This window comes from Scyliorhinus canicula, chromosome 9 (genome assembly GCF_902713615.1).
Source record: "Scyliorhinus canicula chromosome 9, sScyCan1.1, whole genome shotgun sequence".
Classification (NCBI taxonomy): domain Eukaryota; kingdom Metazoa; phylum Chordata; class Chondrichthyes; order Carcharhiniformes; family Scyliorhinidae; genus Scyliorhinus; species Scyliorhinus canicula.
The window spans coordinates 93,746,687-93,759,526 of record NC_052154.1 but is presented as its reverse complement, the minus strand read 5'-3'; the positions used below and the strand labels follow the sequence as shown (position 1 = coordinate 93,759,526).

Below are 12,840 nucleotides of genomic sequence, written 5' to 3'. Positions count from 1 at the left end.
AAATCAGGGGCGGGGCGTGTTTGACACAGGTTTTGTTTCCTCCGCCACACGCCGTTGGGATTCCGTTAGCACGCCACCTGATGGCCCTCCCCTGATGCTCTCCCACCGATGGGCTGAGTTCCCGACCAGTTGGGGGGGGGGGGGGGAGCCGTGCTGCTGGTCGGGGGATCCTCTGCGAGGGATGGAGAACTGGTGGGAGGTAGTCAAGGGTGCATCTCGCAGTCACAGGGACTCAGCCACTCTCCAGTGTTTTCATCGTGGAAGCCGGGAGTTTTACACGGCGCGGCTGCTAGTCCCTCACCAGTCACAGGGTCGGTCTGGGTTTGGTGCTGATTTTTTTGACGTAAAACGCCACAGGTGCTCTGTACTTTGTCTAAAAAATGGTGAATCCAGCCCAAAGTGTTGATGCCAACGGAGAGTATGTGGAGTTGGATTCTCCGACTCTGGGGCTATGTCCCTATGCCAGTGTGGGAACAGTGGCGTTTTACACCTGAAAAACTGGTGTAAAACGGCCACCGATTGCCTGTTTTTCTGGGAGCTAGCAGATCGGCAGCGTAGAGCACGTGGCAGCGGCGGCCGCGCCATGTTACATGGACGAGGCCGCTCGCGCACCCAGCCTACAAAATAATGCCCCCCTTTGGCCGGCTCGTGTGCCCTGCCCCCAGTCCCGAATAATGTCCCCTCCCTGCCCACGTATCGGCCCTCCCCCGACTGTGGGGACGCAGGACTGAATCCACAGCTGCCACGCCGACGTTCCGGAGAATCGGGAGCGGAGTATCGTGGTGGTCACGAGCGAGGAAGTGAGACCCCGCTCAGTTGCAGTTCCCCATGACACGTATGTCGATACCCTACCTTCAACCCCACACCACCATCACCCCCACCCCCCCACAACCCCCACACCCACACCCCCCCACAACCCCCACACCCACACCCCCCCACAACCCCCACACGCATACAAACACCTTCCCACACACACACCCACACCCCCACACACCCACAGCCCCCACACACCTCCCACACCCCCCACACCCCACACACTCCCACACCCCCCACACACACCCCACCCACACCCACACCCACCCACACACACTCCCACACACCCCACATACACCTCACCCACACCTACACCCCCCACACACTCCCACACCCCCCACACACTCCCACACCCCCCACACACTCCCACACCCCCCCCACACACTCCCACACACCCCACACCTCCCCACACACCCCGAACACTTCCCATACACCCCCCACATACTCCCCACACCCACACACCTCCCACACCACCCCCACACACTCCCACAACCCCCCCAGACACCCCCAGACAGTCCCACACCCCCCCACACGCACACATACATCCTCCCACACCCACCCACCCCCCACACACACAAACACACACACACACACTATCCCCGTAACCCAGTCACCCCAGCTAACCTTTTTGGACACAAAGGGCAATTTAGCATGGTCAACCCACCTAACCTGCACATCATTGGATTGTGGGAGGAAACCGGAACGTCCAGATTCCGCACTGACAGTGACCCAAGCCGGGAATTGAACCATGGATCCTGGAGCTGTGAAGCAACTGTACTAACCACTATGCTACCGTGACGACCCAGTACATCAGGTGGAGGTGGGAGTACCGTAGGGGCCTGACATTCGGAGGGCAGGCTGGCTCCAGGAATCAGCTGCCCATCCAGACGGGTAACGAGCGTCTGGAACATCCAGTCCAACGAGAGTGGAGATGCAGTCAGAGAGGTTGTGGCGAGCGTCCAGCACCTATGGGCGCAGGTGGAGGAGTCCAACCGCGGTGGTGCCGAACATGCGTGTCACCCAGGCCGACACCGCACAGGTGGCGTTGGCAGTGGAGGCTTTGGGGGCGACGGTTTATTGGGCAGGGATCAGCATGTTCAAGGCCTGGGGCATTCTGTGCAGGCGGTGGCCGAGGCCCAGGACCTGGAAATTGCAGCAGCACTCCTCAGCATGGCCCCGTCACAGCAGGCCATGGCTGGGAACATCAGCAGCATTGTCCAGGCGCTGGCCGATGCGGTGCAGACACAGAGGGAGATGGCACAGTCACTGGCTGATGTGGTGCAGACACAGAGGGAGATGGCACAGTCACTGGCTGATGTGGTGCAGACACAGAGGGAGATGGCACAGTCACTGGCCGATGTGGTGCAGACACAGAGGGAGATGGCACAGTCACTGGCTGATGTGGTGCAGACACAGAGGGAGATGGCACAGTCACTGGCCGATGTGGTGCAGACACAGAGGGAGATGGCACAGTCACTGGCTGATGTGGTGCAGACACAGAGGGAGATGGCACAGTCACTGGCCGATGTGGTGCAGACACAGAGGGAGATGGCACAGTCACTGGCTGATGTGGTGCAGACACAGAGGGAGATGGCACAGTCACTGGCCGATGTGGTGCAGACACAGAGGGAGATGGCACAGTCACTGGCTGATGTGGTGCAGACACAGAGGGAGATGGCACAGTCACTGGCTGATGTGGTGCAGACACAGAGGGAGATGGCACAGTCACTGGCTGATGTGGTGCAGACACAGAGGGAGATGGCACAGTCACTGGCCGATGTGGTGCAGACACAGAGGGAGATGGCACAGTCACTGGCCGATGTGGTGCAGACACAGAGGGAGATGGCACAGTCACTGGCTGATGTGGTGCAGACACAGAGGGAGATGGCACAGTCACTGGCCGATGTGGTGCAGACACAGAGGGAGATGGCACAGTCACTGGCCGATGTGGTGCAGACACAGAGGGAGATGGCACAGTCACTGGCCGATGTGGTGCAGACACAGAGGGAGATGGCACAGTCACTGGCCGATGTGGTGCAGACACAGAGGGAGATGGCACAGTCACTGGCTGATGTGGTGCAGACACAGAGGGAGATGGCACAGTCACTGGCTGATGTGGTGCAGACACAGAGGGAGATGGCACAGTCACTGGCCGATGTGGTGCAGACACAGAGGGAGATGGCACAGTCACTGGCTGATGTGGTGCAGACACAGAGGGAGATGGCACAGTCACTGGCCGATGTGGTGCAGACACAGAGGGAGATGGCACAGTCACTGGCCGATGTGGTGCAGACACAGAGGGAGATGGCACAGTCACTGGCCGATGTGGTGCAGACACAGAGGGAGATGGCACAGTCACTGGCCGATGTGGTGCAGACACAGAGGGAGATGGCACAGTCACTGGCTGATGTGGTGCAGACACAGAGGGAGATGGCACAGTCACTGGCCGATGTGGTGCAGACACAGAGGGAGATGGCACAGTCACTGGCCGATGTGGTGCAGACACAGAGGGAGATGGCACAGTCACTGGCTGATGTGGTGCAGACACAGAGGGAGATGGCACAGTCACTGGCCGATGTGGTGCAGACACAGAGGGAGATGGCACAGTCACTGGCTGATGTGGTGCAGACACAGAGGGAGATGGCACAGTCACTGGCTGATGTGGTGCAGACACAGAGGGAGATGGCACAGTCACTGGCCGATGTGGTGCAGACACAGAGGGAGATGGCACAGTCACTGGCCGATGTGGTGCAGACACAGAGGGAGATGGCACAGTCACTGGCCGATGTGGTGCAGACACAGAGGGAGATGGCACAGTCACTGGCCGATGTGGTGCAGACACAGAGGGAGATGGCACAGTCACTGGCCGATGTGGTGCAGACACAGAGGGAGATGGCACAGTCACTGGCTGATGTGGTGCAGACACAGAGGGAGATGGCACAGTCACTGGCTGATGTGGTGCAGACACAGAGGGAGATGGCACAGTCACTGGCTGATGTGGTGCAGTCCCAGACGGCGATGGTCCAATCCCTGTGTTCCATAGCCGCCAGCGTGCAGAGGTTGAGATCAGAGCGGGCCTCCAGGACTGGCAGTGCCGGATGCCGGGGTAGTCTCAAGGGGCAGCTCTGCTCGCACCCCCGTCCCATGGAGTAGCCCGCCGGGGGGCCATCGGGCACCCCGAGGGAGGAGGAGGTGATGGGGCTCGTGCCGGTGACCTCTGCAGGGGGGGGGGGGGTGTCGGAACACAGCAGCACCTTGGACTCTCCCCCCCCTCCCACCCCGGCACATCTGGTGGACAGTGGGCAGAACAGGGCGGCACCACGCCACCTGGGACACCCAAGCAGCAGCTGGGCCCATCCAGGCCCAATTGCCCCAGAAGACGCCCGCCAATGGGGCCCCTTGTTGCAGGGCAGACTGCCTCCACTCCTGTTGTGTCATCTGGAGAACCGCCTAGGCGTAGTGTTAGGGCCCGTAAGGCCAGAAAGTTAGACACTAGTTGAGTTGGGCTGGGCACAGTTCGGTCATAGGGGCTCAGGGACAAACCTGTGTATATTTGTTCACAATGAACACCTGTTACCACTGTTACAACCTGTCGTGGTGCCCTGTCTGATGGGTGGGCTGGTCTGGGCTGGCCAGGGGAGGGGGGAATGGTGCGCAGGTCCTGTGGGTGTCCCATGCTCCCCACCCTCCCCACACACAGCCACCCCAGGGATCCGATGGGACCATGTGAGGCAATTGTCAGCTCGCATGCAGGGATCACCCAGATGGAAGATGCTACCCTGGGCATGAGTCAGATATTGTCATGTGATGTGGAACACCAGAGATCATCGCAGAGCGGGTTGTCATCATCCACCATCGCATGGAACAGACCTGCTGTTACTGTCAAAGCAGTGCCCCCACCCCGGTGCGGCAAGTACGTATCACGGAGGAGCTGCAGGCGGGGAGTGGGACGGGGCGGGATGGGCAGTTTCTCGTGCCTGCCTGGACTGCATGTCCTGCCCATCCTCGATTTCCCCCACATCCTCCTCATTGGAGGAGGGCTTCATCCCCCTCCAGCACATCAGCCCTCTGCTGTGAGATGTTGTGGAGGAGCAGCAGGCCGCCACGATGCTGGCGACCCTCTCAGCATCATGCTGGAGGGCCCCTCCAGAGCGGTGTAGGCACCTGAAACGCATCGTCAAGAGGCCGAAGCAGCGCTCGATCACGCTCCTGGCAGCTGTATGGCTGTCGTTGTAACGGGTCTCCGTGTCGGTCTGTGCCTTGGGTAGGTGCCATTAGCCACAGCTGCAATGAATAACCCTGTCACCCAGGAGCCAACCCCTCAGCCAGTGGGGAGTCTCTTGAACATGTCAGTAATCGCTAGGAGTGTGCCAGGATGAAGACATCGTGTAGACTGCCTGGCTATCGGGCACAGAGGTGTGTAATGTACTGCTGATGGTCATATATCAGCTGAATGTTGATTGATTTGGTTTGCCCAGAACAGCGGTGTGGCGGGGGGGTGGGGTCGGGAGCAGGGGTGGGAGCACCCATACGGCCAGTGTCACTGTACAGAATCGAGGCCAAGGTGGGTGGTCAGTGAGTGCGCAGCAAGGTGGCTGCCGTAATGGCAGTCCATGCCTGTACACCACCCAGTCCCGTGGGGGTGTCATCCCAGCCAGTATGACCAGTGTCGGGCCGGGCTCCTCTCTCTCTCTCTCTCAGCAGCCATGTCACCTGGTTCACACTTTTTAATACCACACGTGGACCATGGCATCAAGAACACGGCCCTTCAGAGGCGTAGAATCGCGGGTGTCCCACAAATGATATGCAAAAGGTGTAAAACTACGCGTGGCATGCATCACATTGATGCCGTTTTTGAGGTGATGGAGAATTGTGATTTGGCGTCAAAATGGAGCCTGCTGCGATTTTGGAGTCGGAAGCTATTTTCTGCCCAATCACTGTTCCCAATTTCAGCATCGGCCAATGGAGAATCCCGCCCATTTTCTTTCTTGCTACCTCTTGATCTCCTCTGTCACCCTCTCTCTCTCCCTCTGTCATCAGAGGAGGAGTATGGAATTCTGACATATTTTGCCTTGTTTTGTTGAACAGCAAAGACACAATGGAGAGGTGGTGAAAAGATCGAGCACGGAGTTTATACAAGAAGGATCAGAAGAAGAGGCAGCAATCATAGAGGTGATAGATTAGGAGATTCTCCAATAGAATGGCTTCGAATTTCAATGACATTGTAAAACAAGGTTACGTGAGAATGAAGAGCAGGAAGCTCGGGGTAAGTGTAATGGTTGTCTCATTATACACATTGGTTGGCGCACTGACTGACTGGCATATCGATTTACACATGCCCTGACTGACGCACTGACTGACGCACTGACTGACGCACAGACTGACGCACTGACTGACGCACTGACTGACGCACTGACTGACGCACTGACTGACACACTGACTGACGCCCTGACTGACGCACTGACTGACGCACTGACTGACGCACTGACTGACGCACTGACTGACGCACTGACTGACGCACTGACTGACGCACTGACTGACGCACTGACTGAGACACTGACTGACGCACTGACTGAGACACTGACTGACGCACTGACTGACGCACTGACTGACGCACTGACTGACGCACTGACTGACGCACTGACTGACGCACTGACTGACGCACTGACTGAGACACTGACTGACGCACTGACTGACGCACTGACTGACGCACTGACTGAGACACTGACTGACGCACTGACTGACGCACTGACTGACGCACTGACTGACACACTGACTGACGCACTGACTGACGCACTGACTGACGCACTGACTGACGCACTGACTGACGCACTGACCGACACACTGACCGACGCACTGACTGACGCACTGACTGACGCACTGACTGACGCACTGACTGACGCACTGACTGACGCACTGACTGACGCACTGACTGACGCACTGACTGACGCACTGACTGAGACACTGACTGACGCACTGACTGACGCACTGACTGACGCACTGACTGACGCACTGACTGACGCACTGACTGACACACTGACTGACGACTGACGCACTGACTGACGCACTGACTGACGCACTGACTGACGCACTGACTGACGCACTGACTGACGCACTGACTGACGCACTGACTGACGCACTGACTGACGCACTGACTGACGCACTGACTGACGCACTGACTGACGCTCTGACTGACGCACTGACTGACGCACTGACCGACGCACTGACCGACGCACTGACCGACGCACTGACCGACGCACTGACCGACGCACTGACCGACGCACTGACCGACGCACTGACCGACGCACTGACTGACACACTGACTGACACACTGACTGACGCACTGACTGACGCACTGACTGACGCACTGACTGACACACTGACTGACGCACTGACTGACGCTCTGACTGACGCACTGACTGACACACTGACTGACGCACTGACTGACGCACTGACTGACGCACTGACTGACGCACTGACTGACGCACTGACTGACGCACTGACTGACGCACTGACTGACACACTGAGTGAAGCACTGACTGACGCACTGACTGACGCACTGACTGACGCACTGACTGACGCACTGACTGACACACTGACTGACGCACTGACTGACGCACTGACTGATGCACTGACTGACACACTGACTGACGCCCTGACTGACGCACTGACTGATGCACTGACTGACACACTGACTGACGCACTGACTGACACACTGACTGATGCACTGACTGACGCACTGACTGACACACTGACTGACGCACTGACTGACATACTGACTGACGCACTGACTGACACACTGACTGACGCACTGACTGACGCACTGACTGACGCACTGACTGACGCACTGACTGACGCACTGACCGACGCATTGGCGCACTGACTGACGCACTGACCGACGCATTGGCACACTGTCTGATGCACTGACCGACGCATTGGCGCACTGACTGACGCACTGACCGACGCATTGGCTCACTGTCTGATGCACTGACCGACGCATTGGCGCACTGTCTGATGCACTGACCGACGCATTGGCGCACTGTCTGATGCACTGACCGACGCATTGGCGCACTGTCTGATGCACTGACCGACGCATTGGCTCACTGACTGATGCACTGACCGATGCATTGGCGCACTGACTGACGCACTGACTGACGCACTGACTGACGCACTGACCAACGCACTGACTGACACACTGACTGACGCACTGACTGACGCACTGACTGACACACTGACTGACGCACTGACTGACACACTGACTGACGCACTGACTGACGCACTGACTGACCGACTGACTGACGCACTGACTGACGCACTGACTGACGCACTGACCGACGCACTGACTGACCGACTGACTGACGCACTGACTGACGCACTGACTGACGCACTGACTGACGCACTGACTGACGCACTGACTGACGCACTGACTGACGCACTGACTGACGCACTGACTGACGCACTGACTGACGCACTGACTGACGCACTGACTGACACACTGACTGACACACTGACTGACACACTGACTGACACACTGACTGACGCACTGACTGACGCACTGACTGACGCACTGACTGACGCACTGACTGACGCACTGACTGACACACTGACTGACGCACTGACTGACACACTGACTGACGCACTGACTGACGCACTGACTGACACACTGACTGACGCACTGACTGACGCACTGACTGACGCACTGACTGACGCACTGACTGACGCACTGACTGACGCACTGACTGACGCACTGACTGACATACTGACTGACGCACTGACTGACACACTGACTGACGCACTGACTGACGCACTGACTGACGCACTGACTGACGCACTGACTGACGCACTGACCGACGCATTGGCGCACTGACTGACGCACTGACCGACGCATTGGCACACTGTCTGATGCACTGACCGACGCATTGGCACACTGTCTGATGCACTGACCGACGCATTGGCGCACTGTCTGATGCACTGACCGACGCATTGGCGCACTGTCTGATGCACTGACCGACGCATTGGCGCACTGTCTGATGCACTGACCGACGCATTGGCTCACTGACTGATGCACTGACCGACGCATTGGCGCACTGACTGACGCACTGACTGACGCACTGACTGACGCACTGACCAACGCACTGACTGACACACTGACTGACGCACTGACTGACGCACTGACTGACACACTGACTGACGCACTGACTGACACACTGACTGACGCACTGACTGACGCACTGACTGACCGACTGACTGACGCACTGACTGACGCACTGACTGACGCACTGACCGACGCACTGACTGACCGACTGACTGACGCACTGACTGACGCACTGACTGACGCACTGACTGACGCACTGACTGACGCACTGACTGACGCACTGACTGACGCACTGACTGACGCACTGACTGACGCACTGACTGACGCACTGACTGACGCACTGACTGACACACTGACTGACACACTGACTGACACACTGACTGACACACTGACTGACGCACTGACTGACGCACTGACTGACGCACTGACTGACGCACTGACTGACGCACTGACTGACACACTGACTGACGCACTGACTGACGCACTGACTGACACACTGACTGACGCACTGACTGACGCACTGACTGACGCACTGACTGACGCACTGACTGACGCACTGACTGACGCACTGACTGACACACTGACTGACACTCTGACTGACGCACTGACTGACGCACTGACCGACGCATTGGCACACTGTCTGATGCACTGACCGACGCACTGACTGACGCACTGACTGACACACTGACTGACACACTGACTGACGCACTGACTGACACACTGACTGACGCACTGACTGTCACACTGACTGACGCACTGACTGACGCACTGACTGACGCACTGACTGACGCACTGACTGACGCACTGACTGACGCACTGACTGACGCACTGACTGACGCACTGACTGACACACTGACTGACGCACTGACTGACGCACTGACCGACGCACTGACTGACGCACTGACTGACACACTGACCGACGCACTGACTGACGCACTGACTGACGCACTGACTGACGCACTGACTGACGCACTGACTGACACACTGACTGACGCACTGACTGACGCACTGACTGACGCACTGACTGACGCACTGACTGACGCACTGACTGACGCCCTGACTGACGCACTGACTGACACACTGACTGACGCACTGACTGACGCACTGACTGACGCACTGACTGACACACTGACTGACGCACTGACTGACGCACTGACTGACGCACTGACTGACGCACTGACTGACACACTGACTGACGCACTGACTGACGCACTGACCGACGCACTGACCGACGCACTGACTGACGCACTGACTGACGCACTGACTGACACACTGACTGACGCACTGACTGACGCACTGACCGACGCACTGACCGACGCACTGACCGACGCACTGACTGACACACTGACTGACACACTGACTGACGCACTGACTGACGCACTGACTGACACACTGACTGACGCACTGACCAACGCAATGACTGACGCACTGACTGACGCACTGACTGACGCATTGTCGCACTGTCTGATGCACTGACCGACGCATTGGCGCACTGACCGACGCACTGACTGACGCACTGACTGACGCACTGACTGACACACTGACTGACACACTGACTGACACACTGACTGACGCACTGACTGACGCACTGACTGACGCACTGACTGACGCACTGACTGACGCACTGACTGACGCACTGACTGACGCACTGACTGACGCACTGACTGACGCACTGACTGACGCACTGACTGACGCACTGACTGACGCACTGACTGTCGCACTGTCTGATGCACTGACCGACGCATTGGCGCACTGACCGACGCACTGACTGACGCACTGACTGACGCACTGACTGACACACTGACTGACACACTGACTGACACACTGACTGACGCACTGACTGACGCACTGACTGACGCACTGACTGACGCACTGACTGACGCACTGACTGACGCACTGACTGACGCACTGACTGACGCACTGACTGACGCACTGACTGACGCACTGACTGTCACACTGACTGACGCACTGACTGACGCACTGACTGACGCACTGACTGACGCACTGACTGACGCACTGACTGACGCACTGACTGACGCACTGACTGACGCACTGACTGACGCCCTGACTGACGCACTGACTGACGCACTGACTGACGCACTGACTGACGCACTGACTGACGCACTGACTGACGCACTGACTGACGCACTGACTGACGCACTGACTGACGCACTGACTGACGCACTGACTGACACACTGACTGACGCACTGACTGACGCACTGACCGACGCACTGACTGACGCACTGACTGACACACTGACTGACGCACTGACTGACGCACTGACTGACGCACTGACTGACGCACTGACTGACACACTGACTGACGCACTGACTGACGCACTGACTGACGCACTGACCGACGCACTGACTGACGCACTGACTGACGCACTGACTGACGCACTGACTGACGCACTGACTGACACACTGTCTGACGCACTGACTGACGCACTGACTGACACACTGACTGACACACTGACTGACACACTGACTGACGCACTGACTGACGCACTGACTGACACACTGACTGACGCACTGACTGACGCACTGACTGACGCATTGGCCCACTGACTGACGCACTGACTGACGCACTGACTGACGCACTGACTGACACACTGACTGACGCACTGACTGACGCACTGACTGACGCACTGACTGACGCACTGACTGACGCACTGACTGACGCACTGACTGACACACTGACTGACACACTGACTGACGCACTGACTGACGCACTGACTGACGCATTGGCCCACTGACTGACGCACTGACTGACGCACTGACCAACGCACTGACTGACGCACTGACTGACGCACTGACTGACGCATTGTCGCACTGTCTGATGCACTGACCGACGCATTGGCGCACTGACCGACGCACTGACTGACACACTGACTGACGCACTGACTGACGCACTGACTGACGCACTGACTGACGCACTGACTGACGCACTGACTGACGCACTGACTGACGCACTGACTGACGCACTGACTGACGCACTGACTGACGCACTGACTGACACACTGACTGACGCACTGACTGACGCACGACTGTCACACTGACTGACGCACTGACTGACGCACTGACTGACGCACTGACTGACGCACTGACTGACGCACTGACTGACGCACTGACTGACGCACTGACTGACGCACTGACTGACGCACTGACTGACGCACTGACTGACGCACTGACTGACGCACTGACTGACGCACTGACTGACGCACTGACTGACGCACTGACTGACGCACTGACTGACGCACTGACTGACGCACTGACTGACACACTGTCTGACACACTGACTGACGCACTGACTGACGCACTGACTGACGCACTGACTGACGCACTGACTGACGCACTGTCTGATGCACTGACTGACGCATTGGCGCACTAACCGACGCACTGACTGACGCACTGACTGATGCACTGACCGACGCATTGACGCACTGACTGACGCACTGACCGACGCACTGACCGACGCATTGGCTCACTGACTGACACACTGACTGACGCACTGACTGACGCACTGACTGACGCACTGACTGACGCACTGACTGATGCACTGACTGACGCACTGACTGACGCACTGACTGACGCACTGACTGACGCACTGACTGACGCACTGACTGACGCACTGACTGACGCACTGACTGACGCACTGAATGACGCACTGACTGACGCACTGACTGACTCACTGACTGACGCACTGACTGACGCACTGACTGACGCACTGACTGACGCACTGACTGACGCACTGACCGACTGACTGACGCACTGACCGACGCACTGACCGACGCACTGACCGACGCACTGACCGACGCACTGACTGACGCACTGACCGACGCACTGACTGACGCACTGACTGACGCACTGACTGACGCACTGACTGACGCACTGACTGACGCACTGACTGACGCACTGACTGACGCACTGAC

At 58.0% G+C, this 12,840-nt stretch overlaps 1 protein-coding gene across 1 annotated transcript in view; it reads left to right on the top strand.

The window, feature by feature from the left end:
- LOC119970910 (docking protein 4-like) overlaps positions 1-12,840 on the top strand; it is a 53,565-nt gene that overhangs the window by 4,192 nt on the left and 36,533 nt on the right. Inside the window, exon 2 of the mRNA XM_038806020.1 lies at positions 5,902-6,079. Within this exon, the coding sequence (XP_038661948.1) occupies positions 6,014-6,079 (66 nt within the window). The 5' untranslated portion in view covers positions 5,902-6,013. The remainder of the gene's footprint in view (positions 1-5,901; positions 6,080-12,840) is intronic.